Source organism: Equus quagga, chromosome 13 (assembly GCF_021613505.1).
Source record: "Equus quagga isolate Etosha38 chromosome 13, UCLA_HA_Equagga_1.0, whole genome shotgun sequence".
Lineage (NCBI taxonomy): Eukaryota > Metazoa > Chordata > Mammalia > Perissodactyla > Equidae > Equus > Equus quagga.
This window is the reverse complement of record NC_060279.1, coordinates 62,066,188-62,085,685: the sequence shown is the minus strand read 5'-3', so window position 1 is coordinate 62,085,685 and position 19,498 is coordinate 62,066,188. Positions and strand designations below refer to the sequence as shown.

Sequence of the window (19,498 nt, the reverse complement as noted above, 5' to 3'; positions counted from 1 at the left end):
CCCTAGGCTGCATCCATGGGACCAGGCCAGCCCATTACTCTAAAGAAAGCCAAGGTCCTCAGATTCCTGGCATGGCTACAAGGCCACAGCCTAGTGGCTGGGACACACTCACGCAGAGACACATGAACATTCTGTTCCAAGAGATTCTGTCCACTCCCCCAACTTTCTGCTCCCAAGGGAACTTTGACCTTGCCTAAGCCCTGGGCAGGGCAGTGACCAGGCCTTGTCTCTCCTCCACAGAGTCTCAGAACCTGCCAAAGCAGCCCCCTCTGATGCTTGCCCTGGGCCAGGCATCTGAATGTCTACGGCTCATGGCCCGAGCGGGCCTGGGATCTTGCTCCTTTGCCAGAGTCGACGACTACTTGCACTAGCTGACCACGCTGGCTGGCCCCGCCTGGCCCTCCCTCGGCCCCAGGGCTGGAGCAGCCCTGCCCTCCATAGGCACCTGGCGCAGGGACCTAGAAGCCATGGGCAGAGTCCATTCCTCCTGCCTGGCCTCTCCCTCTCCCTCCCCTTGTTCCTTTCTTTCTTTCCTTCCTTCCTTTTTCCCCTTGCCCTCTCTTTCTCTCCCCTTCACGTGCAGCGGCCTATGACACAGTATTGGCTGGTTACTCTCATGTAGCGCCTCCTACTTTGAAAGGGGGTTTTGTTTTGAGAAGGGGTTGGGGATTTTTTAATCTTTTTTTTTTTCCCTCCTGACTGAGCCACCAGTATTTATCTCTGGAGAGTTTGTGCTGAGCTGGTTTCTGCTAGTTTAGTGATAAAGCCTATCCAAGTTGGTGATAGCTTATTATTTTCGTAAGTAAAAAAAAAAGAGATTATATATATAAATATATATATATTAAAAAAAGACACAGTATTTATCGTAGCGTTAGTGGTCCAGCACCTCTTGGGTGAGGCTGTCCAGACACCATATGTTTTTATTTGAGTCCAACTCATTAAAAAAGAATCATCTCTGTCTCCTCAGCCAAGTGATTTGTTTATTTCAGGCTTCCCGTTTGTTGAGCCACAGGCCCAGCTGCAGCCTAGGGAAGCCCAGTAGGTTTCAGGGGGCCACTTGGTGGGCAGGTCAGGCTAAGCTGGTTTGCAGAATCTGAGAGGTGTGCGTCCCTAGGCCCCTGAGAGCTGGACTAAGCAGAGAACTGTAAGGCCGAGGGTTCAGAGAAGGGATGAGTTGGCCCAGGGCTACAGAGCAAAGCAAGGGAGCAGAGGGTCCTTGGCCAGCACGCTACCATTCTACCCTGCCTCTCACTGCCTGCCTTGCCCCTCTCTCTCTCCGTTTTTCAATATCCTGCCTTCCCTTGTTGTTACGATGGCCAAATAATTCATTTACTCTAAATTGATTGCCTGGAAACTACCTGCCTTTGACCTGAGAGCTGCTGTGTGTCAGGCTGTGGGGAGGAAGTCTCCGTTCCCAGGGCAGAGGCCCTTGAGTACCGGGGAACCTTCTTCCTGCCTGGATCGTCACCGTCTCTGCACAGCTTTGATGGAATCGATGCTTTCTGTTGAGAAGCCAGGACCTTACGGAGGCAGGTTCTTGGGCTGCCAGTCGCTGGAGTGTGTAGAACCCTTGACCCCCTTGGCCAGGTGTCACTGCACCTTGGCCCCGACCTCTGTTAGGAAAGACTGTTATGAGTATTTGGGGCCGGAGGAAGGACCTCATGGGCTTTACAAATGTCCCACCAGCCATTTCAGATGGATCCTCACAGCTGGTGGGACAAAAACAGTCCTGATACTGCCATCAAGGAGTCAGGAGAAGAAAGGCTGAAATGACTGCAAGGACTTGGGCAGGCCATCTGTGGAGAGGACTAACTGCCCAGGAGGAGGAATGGGAGGAGGCCTACCCAGAGGAGCACCAGGAGGGGCTGGGATTTCCCCACCTGCTTCACAGTGAGAGGGAGCTCACAAGCAGCCCCTGAAGGGGCAAGGCCAGAAGTTGAACTTGCAGCCCCTGCCTGGATCTGGACTAGGCAAGCTCCCACTCTCCTTCAGTGGACATGGGAATGGTCGGTACAGCCTGAGACATTCAGTGCCCACCACGCCCATAGCTGGACAACAAGAAAAGTGATTGAGTTGGACCAACTGCTGGTGATGGAGTCAGGGCCCTAGCCCAGTGCTCTCCCAGAGTTATGCCTTGGGACATGACCCTATCGGCTGCTGCTTTTCCTTGGGCCCCACCAGGGCCCCAGCTGGCAGCCCACAGACCATGGCCTGTTGAGGAGGTGTTGTCTTGTATGTAAAGGAAACTCATCCTGCGCAAGGCTGGGGATGTCTGGCTCCCAAACCCAGAGGTCAGAAACATCAGGCTGTTAGAATGGTCAGAACCAAGCAGGATTGGGAATTAAAACCCGAGGCTTTTGCAGCTGGAATGGGGTTCAGAGAACATCTACTCTGCCAATCCTCTCCTATTTCAGATAAGGAAACAGGCCTAGGAGATTAAGTGACTTCGCCAAAGTCACACAGCAAATTAGTGGCAGAGCTGGGACTAACCTTATCTCCATGGTTTGGGCAACACTGTTTAGTCCTAAAGATGAATGGCGAGTGAGGGGTTAGGCTGGCGAGGCCTCCAGCAGTGTCTGAGCAGCCGGTACCTTCAGGGGTGTGTCAGGGATGGGGATGGGTGCCTGGGCTTGGGTTGTGGAGTGGCTGAGAGAGGCCCCAGGAGGGCCCAGGACAGCTGTGTGCTGCTTGGGGATAGGTGTCCACCTGGCTCGCACTCAGTACCCATGGCCACCTCCCCATTTTCTGTGCCTTATCTCACTGTTTCAGCTGAGTCCAAGTTGTTTACTCTGTTCCTCTCCAGAGGGGCTCTCTGTCCCAGTTGGACAGCTTACCTTTGGGACATAAGCCTTTGCCCCACAAGCCATGGAGAGGACCAAAACCAAGCTGCTTGAGCCGACTGTCTTGGTGATAGTCCGGGCCTGCCTGCCAGCCAGAGGAGCCCCTTATGCACACCCAGGCCTACCAGCCTGCTTCTGGGAGCCGAGAGTGGGGAAGGCACCTGGGAGGAGCCCCGGTGAAGGACTGGACCTGACCCAAGGGGACAGGAAGAAGATTTGGCTCTGTTGGGTTGTTCAGCCCTGGAGGAGCAGCCTTCCTTCCTTCCTTCCTTCCTTTTTCCCCTTGCGCCACCAAATGGTCACTCCTTCCAGAGCAGAAACTGGCAGACCAGAACCCCTGATCCTTACCTACATGGGTCTGTTGCTGGGTACAGGCCATCAGAACAGGGACACCAAGAGATGGAGAAGTGGGGACTACCTGGCCTCCCTGCGCCTTCCTACCCCTTAAGCAAGCACAAAGATGAAGCAGAGAACTGTCAGAACTCAAAGTTCCTTTGGTTGCTCACAACTCAGGTATGCACGCCCTGAGGCAGCCAGGCAGCAGAGCTCTACTTGACCACCAGTCCCATGTACCCGGACCTGTGGCCAGATTGTGGACTGTGGCTGCCTCAGGCACTGCCTCTTTGCATAGAGTTTTCCTCCATTAGTAACCACAGCTGAAACAGATGTCCTCCACATTGTGCACACTGGTTCTGCCTTTGTCTTCGCAAGTTGATATTTGGCATTAGCATGAAACTTGTGGGCGTGGGAGGGTTTAGAGAGAATTCTAATACAAAACATCCTATTAAATTGTACTTGAGAGATGAAAAAACTCCTGTTGTATTTTGACAGAATTATTTTTATTAAAATATACATCCATGAGCAGTCATGAGTGTCTGGTCTCTGTTTTGAGTCTTACCAGGTTTGGCACCCCTTGTGTGGCATACCCTGTCCTGGAGGGCTTGGCCCTTTCTCAGCCCACCTCTTGAGTTCCCAGGCCCCTGGTGCGCCCTCAAGTACCCTCAAGACTTTGGGTGTTTGCAAGACCCCAAAGATGATAGGTATCTAAGCTTGAATGCTCTTCCCAAAACAACTTTAATCTGAGACAAAAAGCAAATTCAGCTTCAAAAAGGCGGGCCACAGCACCATCTCCTGTCGAAATAAGATTTTAATACATTCCAAATACACTATCTTTCTCACTGGCCAGTCAAAAAGAGGTCTTCTGAGGGATATTGAGGTTAGCTTCATGTTAGTTTGAGGAGAAAGAGCTCATGCTCAAAATCCTAGTTCTGCTGTTTACTAACTAGGTGACTCTGGGAAATTAACCTTTCTCAGCTTCAGTTTCTCCATCCTTAAAATGCGATTAAGCCTTCTACCCTGTGGAGGTAGAGGATTATAGCACGCATAGGGTAGTGCTTGGCACATAGGGATGCAGTACATGTAAGCACTATGCCTCCATGAGGTGCTCCCTGTTCCTGCCTCATTCTGCCTCCCCTGCCCCAAGGCACCATGGTTTTATGCAGAGGGATACAGTAGATTATGCTAGTGTCCACCTGAAGGTAGGACTGAATACAGATGGGAGGGAAAGAAGCCAGCTAGGAGGCCACTGTAGTAGTGCAGACACAAGAAGGCAGGTTTGAAAAATATTTAGGGGATAAATGTTAGCACAAAAGGATGAGTGACTGGGTGTGAGGGAGACAGGAGAAACAGGAGACAAGGCAAATGCAGGCTTTTTGTTGGGGTGACGGATAGATAATGGCGCCACAAGATAATATAAGGACAGAAGGGAACAGGTGGTAACTAAAAGTCACTGGAGTTGGGGAGGTTTGCTGAAGGAGAGCATGCAGAACTATATCTCAGCCGTGGTTCCTGGAAAAGGGTTCTGTGGTCCAGTAAATTAGGAAAACTGTCATGGATGTTTACTCTGAACGTCACCAGCTGATTAAAAGCTCTAAAAATCCTGTGCTAAGAGATTTAGCTTAACTCAGTACTTTCCAAACTTATATTATTGCAGAATGCTTCACTCGGGCATTTTACAGGACTATTACTCTCCAGAACTCTCTTAGGGAAAAGGTAGAGGGAGGAATGGAGTATTAGATTAAGCACAAAAGTCCTGATTGCATATGTAAAGCCAGAGTAGGTTCATTTCCTTCTAGACTAGTGGTTCTCAACCAGGAGTGATTTTGCCTCCCCCGGGGACATTTGGCAACAACTGGAGCTATTTTTGGTAGTCACAACTGGCATTGGAGTGCTACTGGCACCTGGTGGGTAGAGGCCAGGGATGCTGCTAAACATCCTACAATGCACAGACAGCCCCCCACAACAAAGAATTATCAGCCCCCAAATGACAACAATGCTGCTATCAAGAAGCCCTACTCTAGAGTGAAACTTTGAACAATGACTAAGACAGATGGAACACAGGGACACTTTGATTCTGCCTTTCTGCCGGGCTGTTGAGAATCCAGGGGGAAAGGAATGAGGGTGATAAAACCCCGCAGAAGACAGGTTCCAGGGATAGCCCCGCTGGTCAGCAAGTCTCAGCGGGAAAACTGCCTCAGCTCAGCTGATATGTTCTATCATCACAGGCTGCTCTGGAAAGAGGGCCGGGCCGCCCTCCTAATGCCAGCTGAGCATGGGTCCAGACTCTCACTGGGAGGTTCAGACAAGCAGGGGTGGAGGCTCCCCATGCAGAAATAACCCCTAATCCTACATTTCCAACATAGCCTATTTTACACTAAGGCTTACAGGTTTCACTACTCTAGCGGACAGACTGGTGAACCAAAGGGTAGTCTTGTTACAAAATGGTATTTACTTGGGGAGACATAGGCTCTAAAGAGATCAGGAGGACTGAGGTCACAGTCCTGAAGAGCTGATACCTAAGGAACACTAAAGAACACCCAGAGGAAGAAGAACCCAGACAGGCACCTGAAAGAACAGAAAAGCGAGAGTCACTAGCAGTCAGGAAGCAGGGAGGTCCGGCGAATTCGACAGGAACTGGCGTTCCGCCAGGATAGGTCTTTGCCCAACAGCAGATCTTCCTTCACCACAAGACAACAGAGGCCCACCACAGTTCCCAGAACCTCCTCGCTCTTGAGGCCGGGCGGCGGACCGGAAAGAAGCCGAGACTGGAACACAGCTCATGCCGCCGCCTGCAACGCCGGAAATGAATGACCAGGGCCCCCAGCCAGGCTACTCAACCTCCGCCCCCGACGAGCGGGCATGCGCAGCTCCCAGTCACGGCCCCTCCCCGCGCGTGTCCACTCCCGTCAGGGAGCATGCGCAGAGTCGTCGTTTCCCCCCCGCCCCCCGCCGTCGTGCCCCTCCCTTTCCAGAGCCCCCGGTTCCTTAGAAACCAGGCGGCGCGTTCCGGGTGGCGGCGCGCTAGACTCCCGGGCCCGCGTGTCCTCGCCAGCCTCTCTCACGGAGAGCTGGTGGCCGCCGAGACTGGTCCGGATCCGTGGTCTCCGGGTGCACAGCGGGGTGGGCGATGCCAGCGTGCCAGGTGAGGGGCGGTCCGCGGCGCGGGTGAGGATGGAGGGCATGGCGCGGCTGCGAGCGGGGTGGGCCGGGCCTCCTCCGCGGCCAGCCACCCGAGGTTGGAGGCGGAGATAACGCAGAGCCTGGGCTGGAGGGGGCCGTTCTAACTGCCAGCGCCCGCGCGGAGTTCGGGGGTCGCCCCGGAGTTCGCCCTCTCCACCTCAGAAATAGGACTTGCGAGTTGGGTCGTAGAATTGTAGCGTTTTGGCTTCTGGAAGGAGCTTGGCCATAACCCATCCCTTTACTGGACGCAGAAACCCAGGCTCCCCCGTCCGGTACCGAACAGACCCCATACCTGTGTGAGGACCAACGCTTTGTGGCGAAGGATGTGAGATGTGAAAGCCTCAGACAAAGGGCTCTTGGGATAGCTGGTCCATCGTCTTTCAGAGCGAGATGGGACTTTTCGGGGGTAAATCTTTATTAAAGGAAAGAGTGTTCAGGTGGCAGGTGGGAGAAGGGACCCTCCAGAAGGTGCAGGTGGCTCTACCAGTCCCCAAGTGCCCACTGGCCACGTCTCGATGGCCCTGGGTTACCTTTGAAGCTCAGGAAGGAAGCAGATGGACTTGCGGAGACAAAAGGTGAGGTAAGGTGTTCCCGTCAATGCGTTATCACATGAATGGTGAGGAAGGAAGAGGGGGCGGAGAGATCAGGACTTGTGAATGGCTGTGTGAAAAGTTTACCTCCCAAACCACGGCAGAATCTAAAGAACAGGACAGGAATAGAAAAGTTTAAAACTGCGTAGGATAGACACCAACGAAGGTTATAACCCACCTTATTTGTGTTCATTGTTCTCACAGTGTCATGTTGAGGGCAAAACACAGGAGGAAGAAAGTGGGTGCCCTTTGAGTATCCAGAATCGGCACCGGGCACCGCCCAGAGGACCTTTGTAAGCTTTGGGGCACAAAGGTCTCCGAAGGAAGGGCCCTTAGTGTGTGACCTTTCAGTTAAAGGGAAAAACTGTTGAAATTAGAAAAGGCGTTTAATATATTATCGTGATATGGAGAGAGATGGAGAAGATGATTGTCTTTTAGAACTAGATTCATTCTTGATAAGGAACCCTATTTCCTTCTGAAAAGCTACACCAGGGAACAAAAGAGTTTTAAGGCCATCCATTTTATAGAAAATGTGAAAGATTTACTACTTTTGGACTAGAAGTTTAGAGAATCTGTCTGAACCAAGAGGTGAAAATTTTCAGCAATTGTTAGTGGACTCCCCATTTTACAGGTTAAGATTCTGTTGTGAAAGGCTTTCTCCTTCCATCTGGTTTTCCTACTTTTCCTATGGAATGATTGGTCTGAGTCTGATCAGTTGTTATTTTTATTTACTAGGAAAATTCAGATATATGACTTCTATAGTAATACTAAAACCCTCTAGTAGTAGGATTAGCGAAGAAAAAGAAGCTCCTCCCACCCAAAAAAGACAAAGATTTGTAATATGGGAAAAAGAGTGTGATTTCTAAAGATGGTCACTGATTCTAATCATCAAAGTCAATTTGTTGCCAGCTTGATAAAACTAATTTTCAGTGTATCTTAGACTTTGCTGATTTTTTTGTCAGAGTGATAAGAGAAGATACATTGAAAGTATGATGATGTTAATAGGTCAGATTTGTTTAAGGAAGAGGGCTTTGTCTTAGGTTCATAAATCAATGCCAGACCATAACCATGGGTATTGTGGCTGTGTCTATTACTCACTTTTCTTGCATCTGTGGAAGTATTTTGTGTAAGTACCTTGAGCGATATAATGGGGTATTATCAGAAGAATATGTAATCTGTGGGGAAAATTGGCACAGTTAGCCAAATCCTGTCAGAAAACTTTATGAAAATCATTGTATTCTGTGTAGAAACCCTCGTTACTTCAGCGTTGGCCCGGATAGAAGAGAGACAAGTAGGCCAAAATCAGGGTAAAATGGAAGGGAACAATTACCGTCTTTGGAGCTTTGAGGGTGCTTCCAATGTAAGTGCAAATACTTCCTTGAATGAGCAGTTGGAGAAAATACTGCTTAAATGTGGTGAGTGTGCCCCATTGATTTGTGTGCATTTTTTGAGCTCCTATAATCAGAAAAACACTTGTCTTCAGAGGAGAAAGATGGACTTAGAGATCCTGAAAGTGTTTCTTCATTGCTATAGCAGTGATACCTTTGACAAATAATTACTTAACATCCACTCCATTTTCTGGGGCAGCTGAGGGCAGTTATCAAATCTGGCCTGTAATAAAGTAATCAACAGTATTTAACAGGCCAACATAGCAGATAAACCAGTAATGCTAACAGGATCTACTTTCACTGAACTGATTTTCTAGTTATATGGTTAAGAGGAGAAATGAAATGAGGATGCACTACCATCTGTTGTAAGAAGTTGTAATACGTATGTTGGTATTCAGAAAAGACAGGATTCAGATAGAGACCCCTAACTTAGAAGTAGAAGAGCCTTTCTGATGCCTGACAAGTCACTTATGCGTATTTATAGTAGGAGGTCCAATTCTAAGATAAATCCACTATTGGAATTGCACAGCATCTAGGAAAAAAATTGGAGATTCTGCTATTTTTGAGAATTCGTATACAGTATAATAATGGAACACTTAACATACGAAAGTAATATCTTTGTATTAGTAAACTTCAAGAAAGTCTAAAAATTTAGGTGTCAGGTGTTTTAAAAAGTGTGGAATGAAAGATACTTGAAGTAAGCTTGGGCTCATGAAAGTCAGAAAGTTAAGAGATACTGAGAAAAACATGAAAGCAGTAAGACTTTCCTACACTCAAACACTCACTTATGAATTAGCCATAGGTTAGGTATGAGCTTACTAAAGTACCAGCTCTTTAAACCGAGAAAGTAAAAATGGAGTAAATATTTGTCTCATGGTGATGGGAATGAACACTTAGAAAATAGGGATTAAACATTAGGAAGGAAGAGATGAATATTCCTGCATTACCTAAATACACTCAAACCCTATCTTTAAGTACTTATTCTTTATTTCCTGCTCTTAGAGGGGCATTGGAAGTAGTGCCTTTGTCCTAGCAGTTCTCAAGGTAGCCAATGACAAAATGCCATACTCTTTGGGACCCAGGATAGCGGGGAATTACTAGAGGGATAGTTCACTCTCCCCACCACCTCTCAGAGCCATTCCCAAAAGTTTCTTCTGTGAGGATTTGTGTTCATCCTCTACCATGAAGGATTAGGAATGAAGGCTGTGAGGAGTGGGAACTGAGTACCGAACACAGTGCAGTCTTCCTTTCTGGCCTGGGATAACTGCTACTCTCAAACTGTCAGCTCTCAATTTCTCATGAGAATAGATGACCCCAAAATAGAACCAGAAACACGTCTCCCTGGCTTTGAGATTTACCATATCACTTTACAACCTCAAAATCTTTATTATTTACGTTCACAGTTATGTTTTGCTCAGAATGATAACATTGGGCAAGTCGTATAACTTCTGGACCATAATTTCTTAACCTGTATAGTTTATAACAGAAAACAAATTGAAAATGACTAAAGAAGTGAAAAGCTGGTTCTTGTAGTCAGTGAAATATGTAACCCTTAAAAGCTGTCTGTTATAAGATGAAGAATGCTTATGTCAAAATAGTATATGAAAAAAATCAGGATACAAAATTGTGAATACAGTTTGATCACAAGTACATTGAACAAATGTAAAAACTTAGCGAAAAAAAAACATGAGAAGAACACACAATTTTCTGTAATGAGCATATATTTTAAATAACAAACCCCTAAAAGTTTCTTGCTAGTGTAGAGGATAGTGAGCTGGTTTTCTCTCTGTGGGCCTTTGCCCTTTCTCGCTCTATGACTATTAAAAGTGCTGGAGGGAGAAAGATGGCAGGGTCTAGGCAGCACCGATGTTTCCTATCTGAGGTGTCAGTGAACCAAACAGTAATGCAGTCACATAGGTAATGAATTCATGTGTGTAATTGAAAGATGACTGTACAGATCTTATGCTGCTTTCTAAGACTGCTATTTCTTTGGTGCTTGCTAACAGATAGCTTTGACCCTTAGGGTCTCTTTGGTGCTTGTTGATGGATGGTTTTGTAGCACAGCATCCCAAAGCATATTATAGGATGTTCCATCTGGTTAATGGTTTCTGCAGCCTGATGGTGGTTTCTGCTAGGAAATGGTTATCATCTCTGAGGGCCCTCTCCGGGGGGTGGCTCTGGGAGCATGTGAGATGGTGTATTTGTCATGCCAGGCATCCTGTGATTGTCAGGGAGATGGGGGATGGTAGAGAGATCAGCCATACTTCCTGTTACTTATCAGCCTTTTGCGTTGATATTCCTGTGCCAGGGGCTAGGGGGACATAGCTTGTATTTTAGAGCAATGGGGGAAGTGATCAAATATAGTATTCCTTATCTGATGTTATTTTCAAAATTAAATCATTGTGTTGTAAAAGGCTGTTTTGATTCCCCCAGCCCTGGGCTTCCTCCTGGTCACGGTGGTTATTCTTTTAAAATTATTGTTTTGGGGGCGGCCAGTGGTGTAGCAGTTAAGTTTGCACACTCCGCTTCCGTGGCTGGTGGTTCTAAGGTTTGGATCCCAGGTATGGATCTACACACCGCTCATCAAGCCATGCTGTGGTGGCATCCCACATACAAAGTAGAGGAAGATGGGCACAGATCTTAGCTCAGGGCCAATCTCCCTCACCAAAAAAAAATAATAAATAAATAAAATAAAATTATTGTCTTTGTTTCTCCTTCCTTCAATGCTTAATATACCTGATATACTAAGATTGTTGTGCAGAGAACATTTAAATGCCTTTAAGTAATTTCCAAGTCTTATAGGAATGTTACCAAAATACCTAGAAGTGTGAAATTTCAGGAACCTGTTATCTCCTTAATACCATATAAACCCAGTCTTGATCCTGAAATAGCTTAGAGTCTCAATAGTGAGGCAAGACGTTGGGCATCATTTAAACAATAATCAGAAAATTCTAAAATACTAAAATAAATGGCTGTTTTCAGGAAGGCGTATCCCATATATATCCTGTATTTTATAACCAGCCTGCTTCATTACACATTAACCAAAACAAAGAAAATGAAGAAAAGGGGTGGTGTAGCAAAGACTGTCTTGAAATTAGAGTATTTTACACCTCACATTTAACAACTAAAAGATTGTTAGATCACAGCTGAGTGTGGTCATGGCCTAGTTGGTAAACAGTTTTCTGCATACAAGTAAGGAATACTTGTGAAGGGCACTGAGCACTTGCAGGCAGTGGAGAACTACTTAAGCTTCCTGGTGAGCAGGGGCCAATGTAACAAAGAACACCTGTCAGGGTTGCTGTGCTCCAGGGCGCCCTAAGAGTGTCCCATACCCGAAATCCAGAAGGAAGGCAGGTGGGTAACTCTCTGGAGTGTCTTTTGCTGCCATAGAAATGCTAGTTTTGGGGCCACCCCTGTGGCCGAGTGGTTAAGTTCGCACGCTGCGCTTTGGTGGCCTAGGGTTTTGCCGGTTCGAATCCTGGGCAGGGACATGACACCGCTCGTCAACTCATGCTGAGGTGGCATCCCACGTGCCACGACTAGAAGGACCCACAACTAAAAGTGCACAACTGTGTACTGGGGGGCTTTGGGGAGAGAAAGGAAAAATTAAATCTTTAAAAAAAAAAAAAGAAATAGGGGCCGGCCCAGTGGCTCAGCGATTAAGTACGCATGTTCTACTTGGGCAGCCTGCGGTTCGCCAGTTCGGATCCCAGGTGCGGACATGGCAGCGCTTGGCACGCCATACTGTGGTAGGCATCCCACATATAAAGTAGAGAAAGATGGGCACGGATGTTAGCTGAGGGCCAGTCTTCCTCAGCAAAAAAGAGGATTGGCAGCAGTTAGCTCAGGGCTAATCTTCCTCAAAAAAAAAAAAAAACGGTTTTCCCAGGAGCAGAGTACTTGTATCCACATAAAAGGTGGAAAACACTAAGAAAATTTCAGTAAATTAAGTTTGCACATTGAAAAACATACATCATTATAATTAAAAACACACCCTCTTCTTAGGACCACAGGTAAAACCAAATTATGTAATGCACCTCTCTGGGCTTGGTTACTTCACATGCATCACGGCCAAATGGGCTTTACCTCAGTGATTTAAAGGGAAAGACAGACTCTCTGTTCACGTGCCCCCCACAAGGAAAGATCTTTGAACACCCCTTATGTTCCTGTGTCTTATCAGTCCCTGGTATTCAGCTGTGCGTGTAGCAAGAAATGGAAACTAGGCTCTAAGGACGTGGCCTGTCTGGATCACTGCTGTGTGTCCCAACTCCTGGTGTAATGCCTGCCTCATTGTGGTGCTTACAAATATTGGGGACTAAAGGAGGAAAGTACTCTGGTGACAGGAAGGGGTAGGGGAGCACAGGAGGAGGTTCATGTTTGAGAGGAAAGATGAATTTCGGTTGGGAGAAGCTGGTAGATCACTCCAAGGATTTCCAGTAGACACTTAGAAGTATAGAGCCAGAGCTGGAACAAGTTGTCAAGGCTGGAAATTAGAAGTTAAGGTTTACGTAAAAGTCATAGTGAAATTGAAAGATTAGACACAATTGTTCCACGAGAGAGTAGGGCTGAGGATGGAATTTTCAGATTGATGTCAGTCTGGAAGTCACTAAGGCAAACTTAGAAAAAAAAATAATCTTGTTATTGCTAGATTTTAATAAAGAATTAATATAGCTTGTAGATAAGTACTTTTTCCTACTGTAATAATCAGCTGAGGCTAACTTTTAGACCTAATAGTGATCCGGATACCTCTTTGGGTGTTAAATTTACTTCTTTATGACCCAATTTAGCTCATCCTTTTGTACTTTGGGTAGTTACACCTCATTGGACAGGTCATTAGGCCTTTGATTAGTGTCCCTCCTAGGACACTGTGTGGAGGGGCGTGAGGGCTGGGGAACTGACATCCTTGGCCAGGGCTAGATATACTCTCTCATTCCACGGTAGCTGCTTAACAGTTTATAGCCATGTCAGCTTGTGGAGCTGGAGGAATAGCATTTCTTTCCTTTGTCCTGTTTGTGTTTCTGCTCTCAATGAGGAGGGAGGAATCTGCGACCATGTCATTGAGTCAGTGTAGGCACTGTTCAAATAAACAAACAAGTCATAGGAAAACTAAACCTTCTCCATAGAGCCTCTGGATCTTTGAAACCTAGAGACCGAAGCCTTTATCGTAACTAATTTGTAAAACTCAATACCTGTTTCTTTAGTTTGGCTTTTATTTTTCAATGGAAACATAAGTGCAGGTAAAGAAACATTTTCACATCTGTCCGAAAGCAGTCCTGCTGAAAGGAATCATGTTACCATTTCAAACACTGAAGTACAAGCTGGTTAGTAGGAAGCTATAACTGTACTGTAGACAGTCCCTCTGCTATGAAGATGCAGTTTAGAACTTAAGCTGCATACTTGCCACTTACTCCTGCTTGGGCTCTGATGGTGAGGTGTGCTTGTCTTTCCTCTTTGGGTCCAGCTCTTCTATCGAGGCACTGATAGCCTATCTGCCACACTGACTCAATTCCAGGTGTCAGCAGGGGCCTAAAGGAAGGCTGAGGGACAATTAGCCACACCTTCCTAATTAATTATTGGTACATGACAAATGTTGAAGGCCACATGGAAGGCATTCCTATTTATTTCTCTAACAGGTCCTGGTTTTTGCAAAACAAAGATTAAACTTAAAACTGGCTTTTACACTTTTGTCTCCTGTACCGTGTTCAAGAATTAGGTTCTCACGTTATAGGTCCCTTTGCAACTAGATGTTAAGTCATGACACCCCTCTCCTAGTGTGATGTTGCATGGTATCAGTTCTGGGACATCATTCAAAGTAGCTTAAACTCTTTAAGATTTTAAAATATTTAAAATCAGAAAGAAGGAATTAGGCAGGAAAAGCTGTTGCCTTCTAGTCAGTGCAGCATCCATACTGGCTTTAACCTGACTTCTTGATTCATTCACTGTTGCACTTATTCGTAAGTTCATTCCTCATTCATCACATAGCACCTCCTGGGTGTCAGGTGCTGTGCTCAGTCCTGGTGACAGCAATGTGTGAGATAAGCAACGTCCTACCATCATGACAGACGCTGTGTAGGTGATTCCAGTGAGGTGTGATGGGCATTGTGAAAGCCAAAGCCCAGGCTGCTTGGGAACCATAAGCAGAATTGCTTAACTCAGCCTAGGCACAGCCTCCCTGAAGAAGTGGTGTTTGAGTGGATATCCAGTACATCTTCTGAGAAGGACTTAGCCTGAGGAAGTAAGAAAAGATTGTTTCAGGCAGAGCAAACAGCTTGGACCAAAATCTCAGAGCAGACTGAAGGAGTGAGTGAGACATGGTAGCTGCTAGCATGTTTAGTGCAGTGTAAGGGTAAAGTGGAGAGGTGGGGAAGGGTCCAGCTTACGCTGAGGAGATGCTTTGTGAGTCCCATCAAGGAATTTGGGCTTTATCCTAGGGACACTTAAAGGCTGGGGAAGGAAATGGTCAGGACCAGGAGAACTGTTGGGTGTCTGTTCAGGGAACCAGAGAGCAGTGGTTGAATTCAAGGGGCATTAGGGTCCAATTGATGAGATGTGGTGATGCACTGGTTGTGGGGGCAGGAAGGCTTCACTGCAGCCAGAGTGGTTCCTTATGAACTGGTTAGGTTTGAATCACTACCACTTGTTTGAGTCCACTATCACTTGCCTTCCCTTTACCATTGTTTGTTGGCATTTGACTGAACATAGTCCCTAAGTGCTAGGTCATTGTGGTCCTGTAAGGCTTGACATCCAGTATAGTTCTCTGTTAAGAGGGAGGAAATGTGACTGCAAGGGGACTGAGCTAACTGATAAGCATGAGTCATGAGGAGGGATGGTAGTTGGAGAGACAATTCTGGGTGAGGGCACCTTCTTGGCAGGTCAAGTTGTAGTTTAAGACTGAGAGCAGCAGCTCATTCTCCTAATCCCAAGTGGCAGGCAGAGCTGTTCTGTTAATAGATAATGGTCGTTTTCTTTCCTGAACCATTAAAACCAGATTCTGCTCCAAACTACTTAGATTAGCGACATGAGTAATCTCTCTGTTACATTTTTGAACATATCCAAAGACCCTACTGAATTACATATATACAGTTTTTATGAGTTCAGTTATACATCTTGGTTTATTGATTAACTCTGCAGAAACGATGTCTGAAATCTTTCATTTTTTCAGCAATATACCAGGCCTTGTTCTAGGCACTGGGTATCCAGCAGTGAATAAGACAGACAAAAAATTCCCTGTCCTCAAGGAGTATACATTCTAGCAGGGATGATAGGGGGAGACAAACAATGAGGAAATACACTTCTTTTTGGTAAGATAACATTTGAGTAGAGACCTGAAGGCAGTGAGAGAGTAAGCTAAGTAGATATTTCTACAGAAGAGGGAACTGCAAGTGCAAAGGCCTGGAGGTGGGAGCATACCTGGCATGTCTGAGATACATACAGCAGTGAACCACTGTGGCTGGAGCAGAGTGAGCAAGGGAAGAGAAGTAGGACATAAGGTCAGAAAGATGAAAGGAGGAAGGGGATGCAGATGAACCACATAGGGCCCTGTAGGTCAGTGTAAGAACCTTGGTTTTTGTTTTTGTTTTTGTTTTTGTTTCTTTTTTCTTTTTTTTTAAAGACTTTATTTTTTTCCTTTTTCTCCCCAAAGCCCCCCGGTACATAGTTGTGTATTCTTCGTTGTGGGTTCCTCTAGTTGTGGCATGTGGGACGCTGCCTCAGCGTGGTCTGACGAGCAGTGCCATGTCCGCGCCCAGGATTCGAACCGTCGAAACACTGGGCCGCCTGCAGCGGAGCGCGCGAACTTAACCACTCGGCCACGGGGCCAGCCCCAAGAACCTTGGTTTTTATTCCAAGAGAGATGTGAAGCCTGTGGAGGGTTTGGGCAGAGAAGTGACTTGCTCTGACTTAACATTTTAATTGAGTCACTCTCAGTGCTATGCTGAGAATAGATTGAGGGTACAGGTGCACCTCAATGGGGGAGAGGAGCAGGGTAGAATCTGGGAGACCAGTTCAACTATTGGAATAATGTAGAAGAGAGATGTGATGGTGACTTGAACTAAGGTGGTAGCAATAGGAGAAATGAGAAGTGGTTGGATTCAGGATATATTTTAAACGTAGAGAGCCAGTAAGACTTGTTAATGGATCAAATGTGAAGAGTGAGAGAAAAAGAAGAATCAAGGATTACTTTAAGGTTTTGACTTTAGCAGCTGGAAAATTTGTGTTACCAGTTTCTGACGTGAAGCCATTGTGGGAAGAGTGAGTTTGGTGCTTGGGGAAATACCAGTTTAGTCATGGACATTTTAAGTTTGGGACACCTATTAAACATCCAAGTAGAGATATCAAATAGGCAGTTGTTTATAGTGGTTTGGTGCTCAAGGAAGAGGACCTGGCTGTTAACTCTGGGAGTCATCAGAGAATAGATAGTGTTTAAAGCCATGAGACTAAATAGGATCATCATGAAGTGAGCCATGGTTACCAAAGTGTGTTACAAAGAAAGTGGAACCTACGATATCAGACGCTGCTGCTGTCTGCATCAAAGTGGGATGAGGATGAGAATTGACCATTGGATTTTGCAACATTTTAATTTATTTGACAGATATTGGGTAGCTGAAGCTTCTCAAATAATTGTATTTGAGAGGTAACTGAAGTACTTATGACCAATTATCTAGTGTTGTCAGTCATGATGCCTTGAATACTGCATCATAAGGTAGTTGCATAAGTGCAGTTTGATGTTCTGAACATTTTGCTCTTTCCCCCTACTTCCTTTAGACCCATTTTATACTGAAAAAATGCCAATAGATGAGGCTTGAAAACTGCTCTGGGGAAAGGGAGTTCCTGCCAGTCACAAACTGGCTTTTTTTTTCTTCTTCTTCTTCTTCCCAAAGCCCCGTAGTATATAGTTGTATGTTCTAGTTGTAGGTCCTTCTGGCTCTGCTCTGTGGGACACTGCCTCAGCATGGCTTGATGAGCGGTGCTACCTCTGCACCCACGATCTGAACTGGTGAAACCCTGGGCTGCCAAAGCAGAGTGTGCAAACTTAACCACTTGGCCATGGGGCCAGCCCCCTCAAACTGGCTTTTTATGCCCTTGGACTGCTGTCTTCTTTTCTTTACTGAACTACCAATATGTCAGTATTTTTATCATAATTCAATCCTAGAGTGTGGGTAGTGCGTTTTTCACATGGAACTCAAAGTATGTTACAGATATGTCATTTAACACTCCTTTAAATAAGGTTAATTCAAATCCTAATGATTTGGTTGTCTTATCTCTCCTGCTAGGCTGTAAACTCCATGCAGGCAGAAACTATCTGTTTTGCTCACCATTGTAGCCTGTGCTTTGCCTAGGCCTGGCCCATACGTAGGTACTTAACAAGTATTTATTAATGAATTAATTTGCATAAGTTACAGATGTCATTTTATACGTAAATACCTAAAACACAGACTATGATTAGCTCATCTAATGTCACAATCTGTTTTAAAATTAGGTTGAGGGCCCATCTCACTTAATAACTAGAGTCCTGGTCTGACCTCTGGCCACAGTGCTTTCTTTTAGTGTATTTTATATTGGGATACAAGTACAGAAAAAAATTCGTCCGTAGAAAAATCTAATTCCCAATCAAGCCCCTTGATCCTGGCCCTTTGGAATGTCTGAGGTCAGAGGTCTGTGGCAGTTTGTGGAGCCTCCTCGGAGGAGGGAGGGGTGCCCTAAGGGTGCACAGCTCTGCAAGGCTGCTCCTGCCTGGGAACTCCAGCTGTGGGGCTGGTTCTGGGGTATATTGGAGGGTGGGCACTGAGTGAAGGCTTCCCATCCTTGTGGTGTGCCAAGCCTTATTGCCCAACCTGTACAGTTACAACCACAAACTGTTACACATCATTTCTCGCTTATAGCCATCATTAACTTGGCTTGCCTAAAGCAATACAGAGAAGAACTCCTTTCTGAACCCTCCTTTCCTTAGTAAGAGTTGTTTATGAGCAGTGAGGACTTGCCTAACACCTACGGCTCAGCTTTCCCAGTTTGACCTTGGTTAGGGAAAAGTGCCATCCTCAGATACTGTCAGCAAGTGCCGAGACTGATTAAATTATTGGGCCTTAGCTTAACGTTAATTCCTCAGAAAACTTACTCTCCTGGCTCCAGCCATTGTCTCTATACTGGTGATATCCCCAAAAGTAAGCTTACAGGTTTTGTTTAGTTTTAAATGACAGAGACTTTAATTCATGCATTCCATTTAGTTTGATTATAGACCTGAGTTTGCATGGTGCAAACAGGTTCTGTGTTCTGTGCCCTTAGACACAACAACTTATGGTGATTAAAAATTGAGGTTTTGGAGGTAGGCCTCCTGGCCGAGTGGTTAAGTTCAAGTGCTCCGCTTCGGTGGCCCAAGGTTTCGCTGGTTCAGATCCTGGGTGTGGACATGTCACCGTTCATCAGGCCGTGCTGAGGCGGTGTCCCACCTAGCACAACCAGAGGCACTCACAACTAGAATACACAACTATGTCCTGGGGGGGCTTTGGGGAGGGAAAAAAAACTGGCAACAGTTGTTAACTCAGGTGACAATCTTTAAAAAAAAAAAAGGTATAATTTACATACAATTAATGCGCAGATCTTAAGTATTCAATTTGATGAGTTGTGACAGTTGTATCATGATGTAAACACAATGCAACACAAAATATAGAACATTTCTGTCATTCTAGAATGTTTCCTTATGCCCCTTTCCAGTGAATCTCCCCCACCCACCCAACCACCACTACTAACAACTTCTGTCTATGGCCACTATAAATAAGGTTTTCCTGTTCCTATACTTCAAATAAATGGATCCTACAGTATGGAGTTTTTCTGGTATGTGTGCCTGGCATCTTTCACTCAACATAATGTTTTTAGGATTCATACATGTTATTGCGTATATTCATAGTTCATTCATTTTTACTGCTTTACTGTATTCCATTGTATGACTATACCATAATTTGCTTTTCCATTCACCTGTTGATGAACATTTGGGTTTGTTTCCTAATTGGGGCTATGATGAATAAGGCTACTATGAACATTTTATATGAGTTGTTTTTTTTTTTTTTTTAAAGATTTTTTTTTTATTTTTTTCCTTTTTCTTCCCAAAGCCCCCCAGTACATAGTTGTATATTCTTCGTTGTGGGTCCTTCTAGTTGTGGCATGT

General features: G+C 45.7%; 2 protein-coding genes across 2 annotated transcripts in view; both read left to right on the top strand.

The window, feature by feature from the left end:
• RANBP10 (RAN binding protein 10) overlaps positions 1 to 3,708 on the top strand; it is a 68,821-nt gene extending 65,113 nt beyond the window's left edge. The window contains exon 14 of the mRNA XM_046680362.1: positions 241 to 3,708. Within this exon, the coding sequence (XP_046536318.1) occupies positions 241 to 371 (131 nt within the window). The 3' untranslated portion in view covers positions 372 to 3,708. The remainder of the gene's footprint in view (positions 1 to 240) is intronic.
• Positions 3,709 to 6,106: 2,398 nt separating this feature from the next.
• Positions 6,107 to 19,498, top strand: part of GFOD2 (glucose-fructose oxidoreductase domain containing 2) — a 40,693-nt gene continuing 27,301 nt past the window's right edge. Inside the window, exon 1 of the mRNA XM_046680363.1 lies at positions 6,107 to 6,321. The gene's annotated coding sequence lies outside the window, so the exon portion shown is untranslated. The remainder of the gene's footprint in view (positions 6,322 to 19,498) is intronic.